The sequence below is a fragment of the Parambassis ranga genome, chromosome 20 (assembly GCF_900634625.1).
Source record: "Parambassis ranga chromosome 20, fParRan2.1, whole genome shotgun sequence".
Taxonomy (NCBI): domain Eukaryota; kingdom Metazoa; phylum Chordata; class Actinopteri; family Ambassidae; genus Parambassis; species Parambassis ranga.
In genome coordinates this window covers 8,401,052-8,423,741 of record NC_041040.1, presented here as the reverse complement: position 1 = coordinate 8,423,741, position 22,690 = coordinate 8,401,052, and the positions used below count along the sequence as shown (strand labels likewise).

The following is a 22,690-nucleotide window of genomic DNA, read 5'->3' as shown; positions in this document are numbered from 1 at the left end:
TCACTAACGCTCTCAACATGATCCGCTTTGTGGTGGTTTTCACCCTTTAAATATCTTACCTCATTCTAGGACGATGAATTGTTTCATTGTGATTGAAACGCTACTGTCGATGACGTTATTTATACGCGACGACAGATGTAGTCCACTGTGTACTGTCATACAAAACGAAACATTTCTTGACAACATTTTCAGCAAGCTGCCACTTTCTATATTAAATTATCTTTTAATCTGGCAGACGTCGCGTGTGTAATAACGGGTGCAACGTAGGCGAGATTAAAAAAAATCTCTTTCACTCTATCGCCGGTCATTTTTTCCGGTGTTCTGCCAAAAAGTGATCTTCTGTCGCGGAGGTGCAATCCCACCGTGAGGGGCGTGACTTCACCTCACTCTCCGTGACGTGAGGGAAGACTGAATGACTACGCTTTAGCAACTTGTTCTATTCTTTAGCCAAGTCGATGAGCATTGTTGTTCCTTGATCGGGCACTTAGCTAAAGCTATGATGCAGTAGTATTGCTATCGTTAGCTTATCGTAGAGCTGTAGTCATGTCTTCCCAAAGCAGCTCTGCCTCAGGGATCCAAGGGCTTCTCCTCAAACTTCATGAATCACTATCAGACGAGGATACCCGGGCTGCAGCTCTGAAATGTCACGATATAATCGGCGACTTGGGACAGGAGTGCATGCTAACAGTAGACGAGAATGAACTTGGTAAGATAATAAAGTCTTGTATTTTGACCACACAGTCCACACAGTGCTCACTGCGCGCCAATTCCACAATAACAGTGTGTTTTTGTGGCTGCCCAGTGTCAAAGGCCCTGAAGCTGTGAGTGCTGCCTTTATGTGTATCAATTCGTCATATAGGAAATAATGATAAACTGATCATTAACCCAGTTCTTCCACCAAAACTCTGTGGTGGGAGTGAATACACGTGCTTCTTTGTCAGTAAACAAAGTTTGAGACCACTCCCAAAGCTTAAGTAGGCATGTATTATACAAAATTGCAAAATAATTAAAAAGTAAATCTTGAATGTTGCATAATAACAAAGGTAACATGCAGTTCAGACATCTGCAGGAAGTTGCTGTAACCACAGATTCCCTCCATAACACTGTATCCCCTAGAGGCGCCTCAGTCTTCATGTCATACAAACAACACAACATGTTATCATAATATAATAAGATAAAAAAATACTAAAATGATCCCTAACAGTTCACTTTTCCTCTCATTAAGCTTTACAGATGTCCTTGTTGTTCTCAAAGGACTATGGGATGATCAGCTTCCTCAGAAAGTCCCTCGGATCAGAGGAGGTTGGTATCATCAAGTATTAGTCAGTCACAATACAATCAAAGCTTTTTTCTTTTTTTTTAAAGGGAAACGTCTTGTTTTTCAGCTTCGGGACACCCGGATTGAGATCGTGTGTTTTTTGGAGAAGTTTTTGGACAAAGTCTCACCAAGAGTCAAAGGCTGGGAAAAGACTTACGCCGTAAACATAAAGGTACGTTCCACTGTTGAATTCAAATGTACATGTATGTATGTAATTACGCACAATAATTGTGTCAATTTTATTTTTCTAATGCAGGAGATTTGTATGGCTGTCTACACAAAGGAAAAAGTAGCTAAATGTAGGACTCCAGTGCTGGAGCTCCTTATTAAGGTGAGTGAAAAGGATCCATAATAAACCCACAAAAACACACGCTCCTATAAATATGATTTTGTGAGAATTTGAGACTTCACGTGTTTAAAAGAAGCTCTCTTTTCTTCAGGTTCTTCAGACCACAAAGGCTTCCAGTGTTGCTGCAGAGTTTAAAATCAATGAAATATTTAACAAATTCTACAGTGAGCTTTGTCAGAAAAGCAAATTACCAGACTCAGGTGAGTGTTCTTTTAATGCCTGGCACTAAAAATACAACCTTCTGACATGCTTTTGTTACTTTGTAAACAGTTCTTGGTAAAATCTATGAGTTGCTGGGAGTTCTTGCAGAGGTTCATCCCAGTGAGATGGTCAACAACTCGGAGAAGCTCTACAAGGCCTATCTAGGAGAGCTAAAAGAGCAGGTAGGATGACATATGAAATCACAAATAATTCAAACGTGTGTTGCGTCATGTTTCCTGAGCTCGTGTTGTGTTAATATTTTTTCCCCAGATGACCTCTTCAACAAAAGAACCCAAGCTTTTTGTTGTTGCTGGGTGTTTGAGAGGAATCACCGCTCTGATGGTCAACTTCACTAAAACTATGGAAGAAGGTGGATGTTTGTGTCTTTCTGTTCACTTTTGTGATCATCAGAACAACAGCTCTATTTTTTTTTCTTCATATTTGTTTCTGACTTGCAGACCCAGCAACACTGAAGGACATTTTTCAATATGCACTGAAGGCCATCACTCCCCAGGTAATTCGCTGAGAGGGTCCAAGATGTGACTGTGTGTATGTGAAATGTGACACTATAAGTTTTTTATTGTCATTTTATAGATGGAAATGAGCCGCTATGCTGTTACCTTTGGTAAGACCTGCCATTTTAATTGAAAATATGAGGTCAAATATATCGACGTCTAATGCCACTCTGATTTTATTTGAATTCAATTACATTTCACAGCTGGTCTAAGGCTGCTTGGCAGACATGCATCCCAGTTCAGCACCTGCCTTATGGACCATTACAGAGCTTTGTTCGAGGTCATGTGTAAGCTCTGTGGACACATCAATGCTGAAATGAAGAAGACAAGTTACTATGCGCTGGAGGCCTTCCTCAAACAAGTAAACTTCCCAGAGCTTTTCCACAAACAGTGTACCAGGATGAATGAAACACTTCAAACAATGCTTTTGTGATCATTCCAGGTTGCCGTGTTGGTGGCTGAGGACATCGAGGAGCACAAAAGCAAGTTGAAGTTCTTCATGCAGAAGTTTTGCAGCATCATCAAGACCATGGACTCAACACACAAAGAACTGTCTATTGCCATACGCGGATACGGATTCTTTGCAGCTGTGTGTTTGCTGTAATTTTAAGTAACAATCTTTATTCACAATTTATTACCTCTTGACGGACAATCACGCATTTCTTTGTTTTCTGTAGCCATGCAAGAAAGTCTGCCCGCAAGATGTAGACTTGATGTACACAGAACTGATCCAGCGCTGTAAGCAGGTGTATCTGACAGAGTCTGATAAAGAGGATGACAGCTTCTACCAGCTGCCCAGCTTCCTGGACTCTATAGCCAGTGTCCTGATTCACCTGGACAAGGTTGGAAGAAAGAACATGAGATCTATCACAGTCCTTTTGTTTGTAGATCCACTTCTAGAAAGGTTGTGTGATACTCTTCTCCTTTGTGTCTTCAGATTCCAGAGGTGTATACACCCCTACTAGAGCGCCTCCTGGTGGTGCAGATTGACAGCTTTCCACAGTACAGTGAGAGAATGCAGAGTGCTTGTAGCAGGTCCATACTAAAGGTGTTGGTGGCGATGGCTTCAAAAGGGCCTGTTCTGTGGAGTTTTATCAGCTCTGTGGGTGCGTTCATCATGAGGGCCAGCATCTTTACAGCTGCACTTTTATGTTCAGCCCCTACAGCTTGACATTCATCAATCTATAAGTGCAAATTTAACATCACAGCATGGCATGACTGTTTTTTTGTTTGTTTGCTACAATAATAATCTTTGCTTCTTTTCAGTGCACCAGGGTTTGATTCGTGTCTGTTCAAAACCCATCCTGCTTTCTGAGGTCAGACACAAGTTTTCAGATGCGGGCTTATCATGAATCTTGCAATTTTTTTTTGTGCTAACAGAAAAAAACATTCTCTGTCCTTTGACTCTTAGGACACTGAAAATGCTTCCTCCGAAGCTTCTCAAGTTCGTACTGGAAAGTGGAAAGTTCCGGCTAGTCAGAACTACCTTCCTCTGTATAAAGCCCTTTTAGACTGTGACCAGTTGAAGGTACAGTTATGTAGTTTCATCAGTCCCAAGATATGGAAAATTGCTTTCAACATAGAAATGACACTTTACCTTTATGACCTGTGGTCTCACTGTGCATTTGATTTTCTGGCTTTGTTTGCAGGATTCAGGATTTTTGGATGGAGCTTTTGAGAGTCAGAATGCTGCTCTCGGATCCCTGAGCCGCCTTCTGTATGACGAGCTGGTGAAATCCATCCTTCGCATAGTAGAAAAACTGGACTTGTCTGTGCAGAAAGTGACAACAGGAGAAGAGGTGAGGTTTAACTCTTATGTCCTTCATACATTCAATATATAGTTCAATATATAGTTTATTCTTGCATGGAAGAGGGCCACAAGCAAACAATATTTGTATCAGTTTTTGTCCTATAGGCATCTGTGTATTAGGTTTTATCATGCTCAGTTACTGAACACTCATTCACGGCACTAACTTGTTGTCGGTCAGGCTCCTGATGAGACAGCCCACGTCATGCCCTCCTCTGACCCCACAGCTCATCTGTTGCCTAATAAGGTCAAAGACTTCACTGCCTTTATCAACCTGGTGGACTTCTGCAGGTAAGACACCACATAAGCATAGAACAGCTTGGATGCTTTTTAGCTTTTTAAACACACACTTTTTTGAACTCTGGTTCTTTTGCTCCTGCAGCGAGTTGTTGCTGAATAAACATGTGGAGTATTTCCAGTCTTGGATGTATCCTTTAAGCCATGAACTTATCCTCCACTCCATAAGAAATCCACTTGTCAGTGGCTTCTACAAACTGCTCTCAGTCACCATGAAAATTGCCAAGAAAATCAAGTACTACCAGGTAAAATTTAATGTTTTCATTGTCATATCATGTAAAATAACCTGTGTTTCAGGGTTTTATAGAATAGGAACATGTGTTAATGTCCTGTTAGCACTTTTCATATATAACACACAGCTGTTTTTGAACAGGGAGTTGGCCTCAGGAGCTCCCCTCAGAGTGACCCCATCAAAAGTGTGTGTTTTGCTCTTTTCTCCAAGTTTGGAAAAGAGGTAGCTTCTCCTCACAGTCTATAAAATGATACACATTACTGTGTGTAAGATGTTATGCATACATGATGTAAAAAACGTGTTTCCTGTCAGGTGTGTGTCAGAATGAAGCAGTACAAAGACGAGCTTCTGGCATCGTGCTTGACATTTGTCCTCTCGCTGCATCACAACATCGTAGCTCTGGACATAAAGGCATACGGTCCGGCTCTGGAGGTGGGACTCTTTTATTTTTTTCATCATCTATTGAAGAACTAGATACAGAAAGCTGAATGCAGCTTAAAAATCTGGTTCTCTAGCTGAATTGTTTGAATAAAACATTTTAGCATTTTAATACATGAAAGTGTTTGTGCTTACATAATGAGTGCATGTGTGTTTTTCTGAATGATTTTAGACAGCTCTTAAGTTAGGTTTGAGTCACACCCCTTTGGCCAACGTGGCCCTGGATGCTCTTGAGGACTGGTCTTCTTATATTCCCCTGGAGACCATGCAGCCCTGCTACACCAGCATCCTTCCTCTTCTGGATGGATACCTGAAAGCCACCTCTACTAACTGTAAGATGGTAGATGTACATTTGTGCTACAGAAAATATGTTTCATTAGAGAGACGTCTGATCAGATGTTGTTTACTTTAGCCAAAGATGAGAGCAGCTGGGAGGTGATGTCTTCGAGAAGCGACAGAGGATACAGCAGAGTGTTGACAAGGCTGCTAAAGAAATCCAAGGAGCTTACTACGGTAACGGATAAGAGAAACTGTTTACTGCCATTTGTACAGTGTTGTGTCTGATGTGTTTATTTCAGCTTATTGGTAACTTTTGTGTAAATGCAGGAGGATGCTCCTCTCGTCTTGGTAAGGCTCAGGGTGGTAAAGCTGCTCGGTCACCTGGGAGGAAAGCTGAACAGAAACCTCGTAACTGGTAAGCTTTGAGAGTGCAGTGACCCCTGTTAGAGATGTGGGCTGTTTTTGTTGTGAACATGCGCCTCTGTTCTGGATATTCAGTGGTGTCATCTGAAGACATGATGAAGAAATTTGTCGCCTGGGATTCAGAGAAAAGACTCAGCTTTGCAGTGCCTTTCACCGATATGAAGCCAGTCATCTTTCTGGATCCTTTTCTGCCTCACATCAGTGAGCTGGCCCTGTCCACAAGTGACAGACAAACCAAAGTATGTCATCTAGAAAATGGAAGTGTCTGATGAAAATTCATCATTATTGTTAATATTCGTTATCATGTGTGTGATGCAGGTAGCAGCCTGTGAGCTGCTCCACAGCTTGGTGGTCTACATGGTTGGTAAGAGCGCTCAGATGGTTGAAGGGGAGGATAGTTTGCCACCAATGTACAAGTTGCACAAAAGACTGTTTCCTGTGCTGCTGCGACTGGCCTGCGATGTTGATCAGGTAAATGTCACCATCTGTTTGGTATACCATGGAGTGGTATGGTGTGTTTACATCTCCGCATCTGTTCCAGGTAACCAGGCAGCTCTTTGAACCGCTGGTGATGCAGCTGATCCACTGGTTCACGAACAACAAAAAGTTTGAGAGCCAAGATACAGTAGCTGTCCTGGAGGCCATTCTGGTAATTATCCATGTTATATGAAGGGCTTTACAGGTTAATCCTTCCAACACAACACACAAATAAATGTTCCCACTTCCTGGTTTCTTCAGGATGGCGTGGTCGACCCGATGGACAGCACGCTCAGGGACTTCTGTGGCCGCTGCATTGAGGAGTTTGTCAAATGGTCGATCAAACAGACGACCCCCAAGCAGCAGGAGAAGAGCCCGGCTAACATGAAGTCCTTGTTCAAACGTATCTACAGCTTAGCTCTCCATCCCAGTGGGTTCAAAAGACTCGGTGCAGCTTTAGCGTTCAATAGTATCTACAGACAGTTCAGGTAGGATACATAGCTGTATTATTAGTGCTTATGTATGGTTTCTATAGACTTTATCAGGTGTAATTTACAGAATAACAAGTTTGTGTAACTGTTATTGTGCTGCACTAAATCTTATCTTTTCTCTACAGGGAAGAAAATTCATTGGTGGAGCAGTTTGTGTTTGAGGTTCTCGTCATATTTGTTGAAAGTCTGGCTCTTGCACACTCAGATGAGCGATCCCTGGGTAAGTGTTATTCTACTTCATGCCATTATAAGCACCCTCCTATTATGTGTGAAGTATAAGACTACATATCAGATGTCCACAAATTCTAGAGTGGCTGAGTGGCAAATAGAAGAAAAAATGATCAAATACAGCATTAAATTCATCATTGAAATGCATGTTTAGGGTGTTTTGCTAGGTTTCATTACACATAAGGGGAAAAATTTATAATGTAAAGTTTTTTGTTTTGCATTTTTTGTTAAATTGTCGCTTTTGTCATATTTAGGTACGTTGCAGCAGTGTGGCAGTGCCATCGACCATCTGAAAAGAATAATTAAAAAGAAAGCCCCCATTCTCAATCAACACAATGCTAAAAGGCGCATCCCAAGGTTCAGTGCTCTGTCTTACAGCTATACCAGTGCTCAGTTTGCTCATTCACACACTAATACTTCTCCTCTTCTTCTTTTCAGGGGCTTTTCACCTGATGACAAACTTTGTCTGTCTGATGTGGTTTTGTGGCTTCTGGAACAGTGCGGCCGACCACAGACAGAATGTCGCCACAAGTGCATGGAGCTCCTATATGAATTTATTCCCCTCCTCCCAGGTGAGCATTATTTTCTCTAGATTACCCAGAAAAAAAAAATATAAAGTTTTTAAAAATTAAACCAACAATGTTGAAAATGACATTTTTCACTGTGTGTGACAAAGGAAATAAATCTGCACCTCAGTGGATGGATGACATGCTGAAGGATCAAGGCTTAGACTTCCTGATCTCACGGGTTGAAGGTGGAGGTCTGCTCTCTCAGCCCACTCTCAGGGACCTGATGGGCCCTTTCAGCATCAGAGCCACCCTGCAGTGGATGGACCTTCTGCTGGCTGTTCTCGACTGCTACAACACCTTCATCGGCAAACACACAATCAAGCCTCAGTACATCCTCAGTAAGTCCTGTTTGTCGGCTGATATTCCCCAGTCCCCTCTATCCGATTGATGATTACTAATGATTTCAATGACTGCTTCTTTCTTTTATTTCCAAGCCTCCAAAGATAAATCAAGCTTCCTGAAAGCTGTGCATTTCTTTTTGACTGAGCTGGCAACTCACGAACTGGCAGCTGCAGAGAGCTGCTTCCTTCTTGGCGAGAAGACGTCTCACTTCAGTCCAAGAGAGGTAGACCAGTACAACTTCAGCAAGTGCACCATCATAGTCCGCCTACTAGATTTTGCTTTGATGATCCTCGTCAAAGGAGACCAGGAGCTTTGGAAGGTATAATTGTGGCTATTGCATCTCTCTGTTCCTAGTCTGAACATTTTTATTGATATTTTTCTATTTTTCTTCACAGTTTCTGGAGCAAGACATTTTTTGTGCCGTTTTCTTCGACCTGAATGCGATGGTGGTGTGTGAGCCATCCGCTGTAGGTTTCAACATGGCAGACGTGGAGGTGATGAAGAATCTACCAGAGGTGTGTGTTCCTCTACTCAAGGCGCTGCTGGCCTCACCTTACCGCAGTCAACTTGAAAGCAGCTTGCGGACAAAAATCTCACGTAAAAGGTACGTAAGTAAAAACAAATCAACAGCGACGGCTTTCTCTGACATCACAAGTTGTTTGTTTTTTTTCTATGTTTCTTTATTGATGACTATAGTGTGGAGGACTTGTGTGCTGTAGACCTGTATCACTTAAGCACCTCCAGCAGCCATGGTCAGATGGAAATGGTTCTGTCCTCCTGCAAGCAGATTCACAAAGCTGGCTTCCTCAGCTCCATTCTGCACAGCCAGGTACACAGATTTTTATATTTTGTCCCTTTTAACACAAAATAAGTGTAATATTTGATGCTTTACATGTTTGTTTTGCATGTATTTTTCTTAAAGGATTCAACTTATGCCAGATCACTTGGGTCCCAGCTTCTAATGGCTGTGTATAAAGGCATAGCCCCAGGAGAAGACAGAAAGGCACTTCCATCCTTGGATGTAAACTCCAGGAGGGTGGCAGATGGTCTCCTTCAGCTTGCCTTTTCTCTCAGCCAACAGGTCAGTGGAAATAGAAGTAACCCAACGAAGTGCACTGAGAGGTGTTTTACTACATGTTGCTGTACTTCTTCTGCAGAGTGAGCAGCTGGTGGATCTGCTGTTGAACACCATCATGCTCTCTGTGCCAATATCTGGAAGTCATAGCCACAACTTCCTCAGCTTCTCCCACGGCGAGTACTTCTACAGCCTCTTCCAGATGACTATCAACACAGAGCTGCTGAGGCGACTGGACACCACAGTGTCACGTCTCATGAAAGCCTCCTCTCAAAACCCCAGCATGGTAAATCAGATTTATTGTAGAAAAAATGTCAATATTATCCCACAAATTAATGCAGTTGTTTTTTTTTTCTTGTGTTCAGGTCAGCATCTTGCTGAATGGCATGTTAGATCACAGCTTTAGAGAGCGCTCCGTGAGGAAGACTCAGGGGAAACAGCTGGTTGAAGAGGTGCTAAGAAGATGGAGCAGCCTGCAGTCGTGGTGGGAGGGAGAGTCCTCCACCCCAGAAAGCAAAACCGCCACTCTTCTGCTGCTCTCCAAGCTCTTACAGGTACAGTCGCACAAATGAATGACTGCAAATTAAAACTATGTGAACACATTAACACCCTTTTACAGACCGTTTTCCACCATTTTGCAGATTGACTCCTCCGTTTGCTCTGATGTCAAGCATGAAGCATTCAGACCAGTGTTTTCCACTTTTACTTTGCTGCTGGTTGACATGAATCTGCCCCTGAATCTAAAGGTAATGAGGTGAGACATGTGTTTTGACTCCTCTGTTTGTGGTACTTATTTATTTGTTGGATTTTCATCAATCCTTAGAGCCAGGCCTTGTTGGTGTTGCCCTTCTTCACAATCCTCCCAGAGGAGCCACTCGCTGAGCTGCAGACAGCCCTGGACACTCTGGTAGCGTCTCACTTCCCCATGCAGTCTGATGAGTTTGCTAAGGGCTCTCTTCACCGCAACAACTACATGGACTGTGTCCGGAAGGTAGTTTCATGAAAGAAGATAACATTAAATACTACTTTTATCAGTTATTATGTTCCCTGACCAGTCCAGGGGACGAAAGGGAAGTAACAATGAATGAAACCTTGTACTGTATTTGTGTTCTAGCTGCTGGATGCTTTGGAGCTTTCTCAGAGCCCACTCCTGCTCAAGCTGCTTGCTGGAATTCTGTGTCGAGACAAAAAACACATCATGGAGGAGCAGTTCCAAACTTGTTTCCAAAAAATTGCCAAGCGGTGAGTTAAAAACAGGTATGATTACATGATGTTTCTGTCATTTTTGTGACTCATGACGCCTTTTGTATCTTCACTCTGATTAGGTCAAATGGTGAGCGGCAGCTACAACTTCTCTGTACAGTCTATGGGGTGATTCAGCAGGGCGACGTGCCAATGAGCTCCATTCTGCAGGCCATGATGGAGAGGGTCCTGCTGCCTCTTGCCTCTCACTGCAGCACTAAGGCTCTGAATGACTTCTTTGTGGCCAATGTCTTTGACATCATTGCGTTCCTGCTCAGTCGCTTCACCAAGGTTTGCCACTTAATGTCGTGTAACATGATTATTATTATTTTTTCCGCTGTTTCGTTCAGATTTGAGAAGCAGTTTGTTTATTTATTTCAGTCAAACGAAGCAGCCTTTGAGGTCCAGTTGCTGAAGAAGAATGGCTGCTACAAGCTGATGGAGCTCCTCTATACGCGGGTTCCCAAAGAAGATGTTTACTCAAAGGAGTCCCGGATCAACCAAGCTTTCTGTCGTATTGACAGAACAGAGGGAAACGAGCTGTCTAAGGCCCTGATCAAGTAGGACAGCACTCTTAACACTTCTTTTTTGTAGATTTTAAAACCATGAATTAATCACAATTATATCACTTTTATTTCATTTAGGTCTTGTTTTGAAGCATTCACTGAGAACATGGCCGGTGAGACTCAGCTACTTGAGCTCAGGAGACACTATCACTGTGCTGCATACAACTGTGCCATCGCTGTCATCAGCTGCAGCTTCAGTGAGCCCAAATTTTACCACGGGTTCCTCTTCACTGAGAAACCAGAGAAGGTACTGCCCTGCATGCCAGTCACACATCAACTCACAGTGGTGAGTGAAAGTTTGTGAATGCATAAATATGGCACGACTCGTCAGCAGATTTTCACACAAGATGTGAAAGTAGATGGGAAGCTCTCCTGGCTCAGATGCAGTAAAGCAGACCCCAACCATGATACTACCACCGCCACAATTCACAGAAGAGATGAGATTCTTATGCAGGAATGCATTCTCCAAACATAATGCTCCTCACTTAAACATAGTTCTGTTTTAGTTTAATCCATTTAGAGTAATTGAATTGACCAGCTATCACAAGCTTTTATTCATCACTGTACCTCCATGCAGGACAATCTAATCCATGCAAACAGAGGAATGGTGAATTCTGATTGTGTTTTTTGTCTTCACCCAGAATCAGTTTATTCTGGAAAACATCATTGATGTTGAAAGGACCTATAACTTTCCAATTGAAGTTGAGGTATGTTTGTTTGCTTGTTTGTTTGTTTGTTTGTTTTGTTTGTTTAGCAGTACACATTCAGTTTTAGCTGAGGTTCATTTACTTACTTTTTGTCTTTCTAGGTCCCTCTTGAGAGGAAGAAGAAATACATCATGATTCGAAAAGAAGTGAGCGAGGAGAATGGAGGTATTTCTTGATACAGTTACATTACTGCGTACCTACACTTCACCTCAACCTGTGTTGCATGGCCTTGTTTTTTGTTTTGATGTGATTTACGTTGTTTTTGTTTCCCACAGAAGCACCCGTGTACCTCTCCTCTCAGTCTTACATGGCCGACAGCAGCCTGAGCGAGGAGATGAGTCAGTTTGACTTCTCCACAGGAGTCCAAAGCTTTTCGTTGAGCTCCCAAAATCCAGACGGACAAAGACGCACTGTTGTAAAAAGGGTTCGTTCTTATCTCTCTGCTCTAAAGAATCAGTAGTAGGGCCTGTTCTACTGTATGTTTAGGACTGACTATACATTAGCAGTTTTAATACAGTTGGTGTTTGTTATATTTGTTTATGTAGGAGACAGAGGAGGCAAATGTTTCCCAGGATGCAGCAGTGGATCTAGAAATGGATGAGCTGAACCAGCACGAATGCATGGCGACCATGACTGCTCTGATTGGACACATGCAAAGGAACAACATAACTCCCAAAATTGAGCAGGTCCTTTGTTACAATGGACACTATAGACTGGAGTCATGGGTGGATTACATCACAGTTAATGTTCTCTCCTTTGTGAAACAGGGAAGTGTGTGCAATGAGCTTCCACCATGGATGAAATTTCTACATGGAAAACTGTCGAATCCAGCAACACCTCTGAACATAAGGCTCTTCATTACAAAGCTGATCATCAACACAGAGGAGGTATGTACATACTTCAATGACAGTATTTATATATCAAACCTATCATGGATTGTTGACTGTTGTGGTTTTTATGCAGATATTTCGGCCATATGCTAAGCACTGGCTTGGACCGCTCCTGCAGCTTGTTGTCTCTGGTAAAAATGGAGGAGAGGGAATTCATTTCATGGTGGTGGATGTTGTGGTCACAGTGCTGTCGTGGACAAGCCTTGCCAGCCCCAAGGTTGTCATCCTTCCATTCAGAAAGAACAAAAACAGCACATTAGCTGACATTATCTTTAGTGACATTATTTATTAATCCTTATTTTTATCTCAGGGTAACCCCAGAGATGAAATCCTCGCCAACCGGCTGTTGGAGTTCCTGATGAAGCACAGCTTTCACTCCAAACGAGCTGTTTTCCGACACAACCTGGAGATCATTCGTACTCTGGTAGAGTGCTGGAAAGACAGTCTGCACGTGCCTTATAGGTTATAATTGCATACATTCTGCAATTTTTATTATTTAGTAGATTTTTTACATGATCAATATTTTCTTCCTGTTTTTTTTCTAGTCTGATATACGAGCGATTTTGTGGCACAGACCCAAACAGCAAAGATAACTCTGTTGGCCTTCAGCTGCTGGGTATCATCCTTGCCAACAACCTCCCTGCTTATGATGCCTCCTGTGGAATTGAATATGACAGGTATGCTGTAGCCACTAAGTGCAATGTAGAGTATTTAGCAATTATATGATTCATTTGTGTGTGTGTTTTTATTCCAGATACATCCAGTCTCTCACCAACAACATATCCTTTATACGGTATAAGGACGTCTACTCAGCTGCTGCTGAAATCATTGGCCTCATCCTGAAGAGTATGACTGAAATGGGCGAGGTATGAACTTTCTCAGGATTGGTTCATTAATAATTATTATTTATTGTTATTCATTATATAATAACATCACCCGTGCCTTTTTATTTTATGCCTCAGCAACATCAAGAACTCCTCAGCCTTGCTGCAAATAAGATAACAGGCTTGAAGAAAAAAGACCTGGATGACAAGTTCATTATTTGCTTGAACAAAGTGTCAAAGCACTTTCCTCCATTTATGGATCGGTGGGATTATATTTGGACTATAGTTTCATTATCTAATCTGTCAATCTTAAATTAAATTACCCACCAAGCCTTGTTTATTTATCACAGGTTTGTCATTCACGTGTTCTTCCTTCTGCCGAAGCTGCATGGCATCTTAAAGACTAATTGCTTGGAGTGTGTGCTGAGCCGAGCTGATGTCATTCCAGACATCTTCCTGCAGCTCAACACCAAAGGATTCATGCAGATGATGGGTCACAGGTGAGTCCTAAGACCGGACATGTTCTCATTTTAGTTGCGCATCATGGCTGAAAGTGTAAATGAATAACATCTTATACTGTGTTTGTTTTGTTTTCAGAGATGAAGCGAGGCAGAGAGTGTGTCTGGATATCATCCACAAGATTATTGCCCGTCTGACCCCGGTTGAGCTTCAGGAGCTCCTGGGACCAGTGACAGCCTTCGTCTCTCATCCTTCACCTGTTTGCAGAGAGAGGATGTACGACATCCTCATGTGGATCCAGGACAACTACGGGTCCGATATTTTGGCCTTCTTTCTCAAACAGATCACAATTTTTGTGCCAAAGTGTATCAGTGTTTTCTGTCTTAGTGTGTTTAAAAACTTATGTGATTTATGTGATGTATTTATTTTCTCCAGTGATGAAGAAAGCATGAAGGACGACACTTCACTAGAGGTCTTTAATGCAGCTAAAGAAACACTCCTTCAGGGATTGTCAGAGGAAAACCAAGGCCTTCAGTAAGCAACAGCTACTGAACATTTTAATAGTTTTAACATTAGACTTGATTTCATAATGTTTGCATACGAATGTACAAAGTAATTCAGGGTGGATACTCATATTTTTAAGTAAAAAGACCTTCCTCTCTCTTATTTCCAGGCTTTATGTTCGTAACTTCTGGAGTCAGGAGAAGCGCCTCCCCACTGCTACCCTTGACCGAATGCGGATGGTCCTCTCCTCTCTGTACTCCTGTCAAATCGAAAGGTGTTTTCTAAGCTTGGCTACCAATCTGCTGCTGGAACGGACGAGCCAGAGTCCTGATTTCATAAGAAACATGTTTGAGTACCCTCTGTCAGAGTGTACCTTCCAGGTTAGCAGCTGTTTTTCATAGTGTCGGGGGGGAAAAATACTAGTCACTAATGTGCTGCTTACTTTTCTACTCTGCAGGACTATGTGATTGATTCCAACTGGCGTTTCAGGAGCACAGTAATGACACCCATGTTTGTTGAAACTCAAAGTTCTCAAGGACCAGATAGCGTGGCAGCATCCCAATCTGGAGCCATGAAGGGGAAGCTCAGAGCCACTCAGACGTCATTAGAGTTCACCCAAACCCAGGCGGCAGGTAGTTCTATAGATCAGTATCCCGCGATAGGGCGGTGCTTAGATAGATTTAACACTGTACTGTGTGAATGAAACACAGGTTTTCCTTCCCTAGGTCGTCGTACGGCGTATAACTGGCTGACAGGCAGCAGTGTGGACACGCTTGGAGAGTACACACTTGGCTCTGAGTCGCTGTCGTCACTGATGGTGTTTGATAAGAAAGCAGAGAGGCAAACAGCAAGGAGACCAGTAGGAGAAGGCTTTGGCCTGAAGCGTCTGACTGCATCAACGGATGACGTGGACAGTCGCACAAAAGGTAAAACTCCGAGTATAAAACACCTACCAGTTCCACAGTTTTTCTTACAGTCACTAAAATGCTATGAATGTCAATCTTCTACAGCAGAGCATGAGCAGCGTAGCAACATCCTACGATTGAGGCGCAGATTCCTGAAGGACCAGGAGAAAGTCAGCCTGAGTTATGCGCAAAAAGAGATCCGACTCCAAAGGCAGAAAAGGGTATCCAGCAGGCTGTGATTCAGTCAAACCAATATGCTGACATTATGTTGGACCGCTACGTTTACTGTCACCAACATATAATAATGTTAGGGTTTCTGTGTGTTGTCCCACAGGAAGATAAGGCTGATCAAAGGCTGCGAAAAGAGGCTCAGGTAACTCTGTATCGTAACTACAGAGTGGGAGACTTCCCAGACATCCAGATCCCATACAGCAGTCTCATCACTCCACTTCAAGCACTGGCACAGGTAAGACAGCAGAGCAGTGCATTTGAATACACGAGACCATATGTCATCGTTGTTGTGTATTTCTTTTGTTGTTTGTCCTTTCTAGAGAGACCCAATATTAGCCAAACAGCTGTTCAGCTCCCTGTTTGCTGCTATTGTACAAGAAATGGAGAAACAACACGGGCCACAGGAGAGCTGCAGGATTAAAGAGGAGCTGCGGCGCCACATAAATACATTCCTGAGCAAGAGTACACTCTGCTTCCCTCCATTTATAGCATGTGTGCAGGTAATAAGTAATCCTAATATTAAATCAGTGCCTGTACCTTTAAGGGTAAATGCTAAGTTAATACTGTTTATTTTGGTAGGACATGTGCTACCAGCATAAAGACCTGCAGCACATCGATCCAGCAGCCATCAGCTCCACGTGCCTTGTGAGTCTCCAGCAGCCATCAGGCATCCTTCTGCTGGAAGAGGGTCTGCTGCAGGCCAGTGGCTCTGATGAACGCCCTGCCAAACGGCCACGAGGACACAAAGAAATCCCCCCAGACACAAATAAATGGATCCACCTTGCCAGGTATCCCAGTGTTTACGCTGTGAATGTTTCTGCTAACATGAAGTGTGTTTGATGTGCTGTTTTGTTCTGCAGGCTTTACAGATCTTTGGAGGATTACGATGTCGTCCGCGGCATCTTTGGTGGTAAAGTTGGGACCAAGTCGATCACCTGTGCTGCACTTCAAGCTGAAGCCAACACTGACTTTGCAGAAGCTAAGAAGCTTTACAATGAGGTATGAAGCTGGTGGTTAAATTATTTATTGCAGAACAACAATGCATATGGATTAGCGCAGTATAAAAATGTCTCCCATGCTTGCAGGCTCTAAACACAGAGGACTGGCCCGATGGTGAACCCACTGATTCTGAGAAAGATTTCTGGGAAATAGCTGCTATGGAGGCCTACAATCATCTGACTGAGTGGAAGTCTCTTCAGTACTGTTCCACTGTGTACATAGATGAGAACTCTCCACCCGACCTGGAGAAGATGTGGTCAGAGCCTCTTTACCAGGTAACATCCTGCTGGTCTTAATACCAGATTTGGTAAATAAAAGCACCTGAACTTAGATGCCATTCACAGCATTGGGTGTTTTAAATGTCAGCATATAACATGAGTCTCTTTCCTGTGTGTTAGGAGATGTACCTGGGGCACATGATCCGCAGCATGCTGAAGCAGCTACAGCTGGGTGAGGGGGACCAAACTCTCCTCAGCTTCATCGACAAAGCCATGAGGGTGGAGGAGCGCAAAAAGCTGCTGGAGAGTCACTACAGCCAGGAGCTCAGCTTGCTCTACATCCTGCAGGAGGACTATGACCGCGCCAAATACTACACCAACCAAGCCATGCAGCTCTTCATGGAGGTCGGCTGCTATACAGTTTATTTTTTATCCAGAAAGATCTTTATGTGGTATTATCAGTGAGAGAAATGTTTGGTTTGTTCCCTACAGAGTTACTCCAGTGTGGATACACTGCTTACACAAAGTCGACTCACCATTCTGCAGTCAGTGCAGTCCTTGACTGAGATCCAAGACTTCCTGCTGTTCATTAAAGGAGATGGTATGTGGATACTGTCTTTAAAACTCAAACAATATGTCTCATATTTCAAATAAAATCACATTTCTGTCATTAGTGTCTGCGAGCTCCCTCAAACGCCTTGTCAGATTATGGGTTGAGCGGTATCCTGATGCTAAAGTGGATCCGATAAATGTGTGGGATGACATCGTGACATCTCGGTAAGTATTATTGCTTAAAAATGTCATAGCAAAAACATGGAACATCTTAAAACTTTGTCTAAATGTTGTGTTAGGTGTTTCTTTCTGGACAAGATAAGGGAAAAGCTGAGAGGCTACGCTCCCAGTGACAGTATGGAGGTGGACGGCTCAGAGGACCCAGCGGGTGACATCGACACATTAGTAAATGACTGCAAGTTCAACATGAAGCTGCACATGGCTGATAGCGCATGCAAGCAGGTAAAGAAGCAACGAGTGGGAGTCTTTTTTCCCTTTATGCTGTCACATGGTCACCTCAAACTTATTTCTACATTTCAGAATAACTTTTCAGTTGCCACCAAGCTGTTGAAGGAGCTTCACAGAGATGCCAAAACAAACAGAGGCTGGTTGCTGCGGTGGGTCCACAGCTTTAGCCACTACAGCCACAAACGGAGCCAAACGCAGGGTCCAGTAGAGCAAATCAGCACCATGCTGAAGACAGTCCCACTCCTGGGTGAGGAAGGAAGAAATTTAAAAATGTAACTTCAGCTTCTTTCTTGTTTAAGACGTCTTTTCTCTCTCTGCAGACAACATTCAGAGTGACTGTCAGAGTGCCACGGCTAAAGTGTTCAGATACCAGAAGATACTGGAGGGTACGTCTTTCCACATCTTAGCCACAGCTGTAAGCAGGAGCCCCTCTGTCCTGGGAACTATCGAAGCTGAGAAAGCAGAGAGAGTTGTTAAGCTGTCTGGAGCTGCCTGGCCCTGTGAAAATCCAAAGGTATCTCTATTTGATATGGATCCCTAAACATCGACAGAAAAGTTCAGTTTAAGTCGTTGGATAAACAAAGATGTTTTTATTGCAGAAAGTTGAACTGGGGTTGCAGTTACATGCTCTGAAGTTGCTGTGTGAAGCTTCCAGAAAGGCAGATGAGGAGCTTCAGTCTTATACTCAGGACTGTGTGGAGACCAGCAGCATCTCAGAGACATACATGACTTTGGCTAACTTCTGTGACAAACAGCTACGTGAAGAGGAGCAGAAGGATGCTGGTGAGTCCTTCGGCTCGTCACATATGTAAATGCATGACACTTTTCCCATTTTATTTTTTAGTGAAAAGAGCTGAGGGTGTGTACAGTGTGCTTTGTTGTAAATGACTCTCGTTCCGGCTGTTGCTGTGTTTGCTTACAGAGAGCCAGTTCCCAGACCTTCTTGTGTTGCCTGTCCATGTCGTGGAGAGCATGCTGAAAGCGCTGAAGATGAACTCAGAGGAGGCTCGCCTCAAGTTCCCACGACTGCTGCAGATCATCGAGTTGTACCCGTCAGAGACGTTGGACCTCATGACAAAAGAGGTCAGTACTTCTTAAAATGGAATGCATATCTTGCAGTGGAAGGAGTTCTCTGATTACCATTTTTGTGTGCTTAGATGATGTCCATTCCCTGCTGGATGCTGATTAGCTGGATCAGTCAAATGGTCGCCCTATTGGATAAGCCAGAAGCTGTAGCTGTACAGCACTGCATTAGGCAGATTGCAGAATGTTACCCTCAGGCGCTGGTTTACGCTCTAATGATCAGCAGCGAGAGTTACCAGTTTGAGGACTCGGCTGCTGGACACCAGCAGCAGGAATTTGTAAACGGGTAAAGTGGCCACAGTGGAAATAAAACTGTGTTTAAAGAGCCTCTGTTGAGATATTTCTCTGTGTGTTAACAGGCTGAGGAGCATGCTGGATAAGGGAGGAGCAGTGAAGAAATTTGTGGACGCCCTGCAGCAGCTCACAAACCCTGAGATGTTATTCAAGGTGAATTTCAACAATAAATTCAGCTTCTTCTTTTTTTTAGCCTGGTGTTGATCGTTCTCATTCGGTCCTCAGGATTGGTGGGATGGAGTTAAAAATGAATTGGACAAACCCAGATTTGACAAGAATCAGATGAGCAGCATGTATGGCGAGATGCACTCTTTGCTCGTGGATCGTAGCGCAGATGGTCACGGAACGTTCCGGAAGAAATTCATCCAGGTTTGTTATTTACTTTTTTTTACTTTATGTAGATAAATTATTCATGAAATATGAAAAAAGCACCAGATTGATCTTCTCCTTATCCACTGCAGAAATTTTCCAAAGAAGTGGAGAAACTGCTGGGACCTAACGGGAGCAAGCTGTTCGAGAAGAGGAAGAACAGAGATTTTTTGCGGCAGGTGGATAATCTGGCTGCATCCATGCGTGGCTTTCAGAAGGAACCAGGGAACCTGAAGGAGTACTCCCCCTGGCTGAGTGGGTTTAAAGCAGATTCATTCAGTAATGAGCTGGAGATCCCAGGTTAGTAGAAACCTAAATATATATGTATGTAATGCCATTCTGGTCACTCATGAGGCTTTTCCCCCCTCTGGTTGTAGGACAGTATGATGGCAGATCTAAACCGCTGCCAGAGTATCATGCAAAGATCACAGGCTTTGATGAAAGGGTACGCTCTCAGTGTCAAAGAGGACAATATATACTGTGTGAAAGTGTCAAATGTGTGGGGTCTGTATTTAAAATACATATTATAAACTCATGCCCTTCAGGTAAAAGTGATGTCTTCCATTCGTCGCCCCAAGCGTCTGATCATCCGTGGCGATGACGAGCGGGACCACCCGTTCCTGGTAAAAGGTGGGGAGGACCTCCGGCAGGACCAACGCATTGAGCAGCTTTTTGCCGTCATGAACATCCTGCTGAACCACGACACGTCCTGCACACAGAGAGGCTTGCAGCTCCGCACTTACCAGGTCATTCCTATAAACACCAGGTACTGAGCTTCTCTGTCGGCCCTTCCAGTTCACTGAATGAAGGCTGATGGTTTGCCTTTGTAAATAAATTATATTAATGAACTTTAATGAAGCAAAATTATACAGAAATGGCTTTTATTATGTTTACAGAATTGGTCTAATTGAATGGATGGAAAATACATCTACTCTGAAAGACTTCCTGTATAACACAATGACTGAAAAGGAGAAGCAAAGGGCACTGAGGTACAGAATATACTACAACGACAGTCTGCAAGCTCACCACTAGATGGCAGAACACTGCATAGGTGTGTGTAATGTAGTAATATTTACCATCATTGATAGCTGGTGTCTTTCTCTTTAAGTGCTGCTGAGGCCTACAACAAAGGTCTCTCAACGTGTGCCTTAAAATCAGATCAACAAGGTATCGCACTGTACGGAATTGCATACAGGTAAGTTGAGTTTCACTTCATGTCACATTGGTGAAACTCAAAGGTATCAGACTTTCACGGTCTTACACTTAATTCTGTTCCAGAAAAGCAAAACGGACTGATATAGTCAACAACTATCTGAAAGTGCTGCAGCATGTGCCTGATGATCTACTGAAGTAAGTAAAAATCATGCAGAGCACACCTGCCTGTAATGACTGACATCTCCATTAAAATAATTTCCTCTTTTTTTTTCTTCTTTTTTTTTTTTACAATCTCTAGGCGAGCTTTTCTGAAAATGTGCAACAGCCCTGAAGCCTTTCTGTCCCTGCGATCCCACTTTATCAGCTCCCATGCTCTGCTGTGTGTGAGCCACTGGATTCTCGGCATTGGAGACCGCCATCTGTCTAATTTCATGGTCAACATGGAGACGGGCGGCATGATCGGCATCGACTTCGGTCATGCGTTTGGCTCAGCCACACAGGTCAGTCGAGGGAAAGGTGCAGCTTTTACTGCTTTTAACACACGTTTGAGTCTGTGTAAACAGCACCTGTGTCTCCTTGCAGTTCCTCCCTGTGCCTGAGCTCATGCCTTTCAGGCTGACCCAGCAGTTTGTGAATCTAATGCAGCCTTTGAAGAAGTCTGGATTGATCCAGAGCATCATGGTTCACTCCCTGCGAGCCTACAGGGCAGAGCCAGACCTGCTGCTCAACACCATGGATGTGTTTGTCAAGGAGCCCTCACTGGACTGGAAGGTACCGAAACCATCACTCCTGCTATGATCCTATATCCTATATAGTAACCTAAATGACTTTCAACTTTTATTATTGTTGCACAGAACTTTGAGCTGAAGCAGCTGAAGAAAGGGGGCACATGGACAGAGAGCGTCGACACCAAAGAAATCAACTGGTATCCTTTACAGAAGGTCAACTTTGCCCGAAGAAAACTAGAAGGAGCAAATCCAGCTGTTATAACCAGGTAACTCAGTGATTTAAATCCAAGAACGCTGAACCCAGTCCTCAATAAACCCTCATATAAACTCTATATGTGATTTGTATTTTGTCAGTGAGGAGCTGAAGCTGGGTTTTGAGAAGGACCCTGCCTTCTCAGGGATGCAGTCCGTGGCTCTGGGGGCTGAGGAGCACAACATTCGTGCCAAGCTTCCAGCTGAAGGCTTGTCTGCAGAGAAACAGGTGGACTGTCTGCTTGATCAAGCCACGGACCCGAATGTGCTGGGCAGAGTTTGGGTGGGCTGGGAGCCGTGGATTTGATACTCATTAACTGACGGTTTTGTAATACTGTATGATTTCTGGTTCATTACTGTTTATCTTCTGTGACATGTTCTGACATGTTTACATACAACATTAAAAAATAGATTGAATTCCATTCAATCCTCAGTGTTTGTTTTGCCACTCTTCTCCAAAAAAAGCCTTACAAAGACAATAGCACCACCACGGCAGCAGCTCTGTGAGGTAAGTCATCTGTCCAGAACATTCTGATCTGCAGCTACCAGAAAAACTAGTTTAGTAGTTTGCATCTACTGCGGCTAGAAAGGGCTGGGCCAGTTATTACAGTGAATCTGTCACTGTTTTTGCATCAGCTTGTGTGTGTTCAACAAAGACTTGAAAGGTTGTAAGTATCTGATGTAAGTTTTAATGGAAAAAACTAGGTGAAAACAATTATTGTGACAGTCTGCCAGTGTAATCCACAGAAAAGTAGAAGTTTTGAACTTTTGACCTGTGATGCCAACCTGCAGGAAGCAACAAAAGCAGAACTGTTGAAGCTTTGAGTGGTTTCTGATCTGCTTCACGACTGAAACCAGACAGTGTTCTGCTGAAGAAATGTGCAACATCTGGTATTATAAGTCCGATAATTCAATAATTCAATTTTGAGACTACATTGTACCAGGCAACACTTATAGTAATAAGTAATAACAGTAAATTATTCAACAGCATCAATAGATGCAAGCACACGTTTGCTTCGAAATGACTTGTTCTGGTCTGTTTATGGGTGTTTTGTTTTTGTATAAATTAATGCAAGCTGCCAGTCTCTGAGGTAGTGAAGCAACTTTCGTAACATTCACACAATAAGATCCTTTCCTGACACAACTGTGAAGGTCGAACTGGTGCAGTCTCTTATCCACAACACATGCAAGAACTACCTGCAG

General features: G+C 43.2%; 1 protein-coding gene across 2 annotated transcripts; it reads left to right on the top strand.

The window, feature by feature from the left end:
- Positions 1-402: 402 nt before the first annotated feature.
- On the top strand, positions 403-21,805 carry prkdc (protein kinase, DNA-activated, catalytic subunit). Of its 2 annotated transcripts, none has more exons than XM_028432949.1 (86): positions 403-706; positions 1,226-1,302; positions 1,386-1,490; positions 1,575-1,649; positions 1,759-1,867; positions 1,938-2,050; positions 2,139-2,238; positions 2,327-2,382; positions 2,463-2,493; positions 2,587-2,744; positions 2,826-2,972; positions 3,061-3,225; positions 3,321-3,489; positions 3,650-3,699; positions 3,795-3,911; positions 4,033-4,182; positions 4,372-4,481; positions 4,573-4,732; positions 4,861-4,941; positions 5,032-5,151; positions 5,330-5,489; positions 5,570-5,670; positions 5,764-5,851; positions 5,935-6,098; positions 6,178-6,330; positions 6,401-6,508; positions 6,598-6,824; positions 6,953-7,047; positions 7,310-7,412; positions 7,494-7,627; positions 7,732-7,962; positions 8,059-8,285; positions 8,362-8,570; positions 8,663-8,795; positions 8,889-9,047; positions 9,124-9,327; positions 9,407-9,595; positions 9,683-9,787; positions 9,865-10,032; positions 10,156-10,283; positions 10,367-10,574; positions 10,665-10,843; positions 10,928-11,096; positions 11,491-11,556; positions 11,658-11,721; positions 11,832-11,980; positions 12,102-12,242; positions 12,324-12,443; positions 12,520-12,663; positions 12,757-12,908; positions 12,992-13,123; positions 13,201-13,312; positions 13,409-13,533; positions 13,621-13,770; positions 13,868-14,041; positions 14,165-14,263; positions 14,403-14,613; positions 14,691-14,865; positions 14,959-15,159; positions 15,247-15,359; positions 15,473-15,604; positions 15,690-15,869; positions 15,949-16,157; positions 16,230-16,368; positions 16,455-16,643; positions 16,767-16,991; positions 17,079-17,187; positions 17,261-17,363; positions 17,438-17,600; positions 17,679-17,853; positions 17,927-18,120; positions 18,206-18,389; positions 18,529-18,689; positions 18,764-18,975; positions 19,049-19,136; positions 19,209-19,352; positions 19,445-19,652; positions 19,730-19,797; positions 19,898-20,118; positions 20,249-20,341; positions 20,461-20,547; positions 20,631-20,702; positions 20,806-21,007; positions 21,090-21,278; positions 21,362-21,501; positions 21,590-21,794. In XM_028432949.1, exons 1-86 carry the CDS (start codon positions 544-546, stop codon positions 21,792-21,794), a joined length of 12,318 nt encoding a protein of 4,105 aa, XP_028288750.1. In that variant the 5' UTR covers positions 403-543. The 2 variants fall into 2 exon arrangements, with proteins under 2 accessions (XP_028288750.1, XP_028288749.1); XM_028432948.1 differs by having other exon boundaries at positions 544-706; positions 15,244-15,359; positions 21,590-21,805.
- The last annotated feature ends 885 nt before the right edge of the window (positions 21,806-22,690 follow it).

Excerpts from the sequence above, each read along its gene's own strand:
- prkdc (XM_028432948.1), top strand. The coding sequence starts at position 544 with ATGTCTTCCCAAAGCAGCTCTGCCTCAGGGATCCAAGGGCTTCTCCTC. Across the intron at positions 1,491-1,574 it reads CTTACGCCGTAAACATAAAG|GAGATTTGTATGGCTGTCTA; the intron begins GTACGTTCCACT and ends TTTCTAATGCAG. Across the intron at positions 4,183-4,371 it reads AAGTGACAACAGGAGAAGAG|GCTCCTGATGAGACAGCCCA; the intron begins GTGAGGTTTAAC and ends GTTGTCGGTCAG.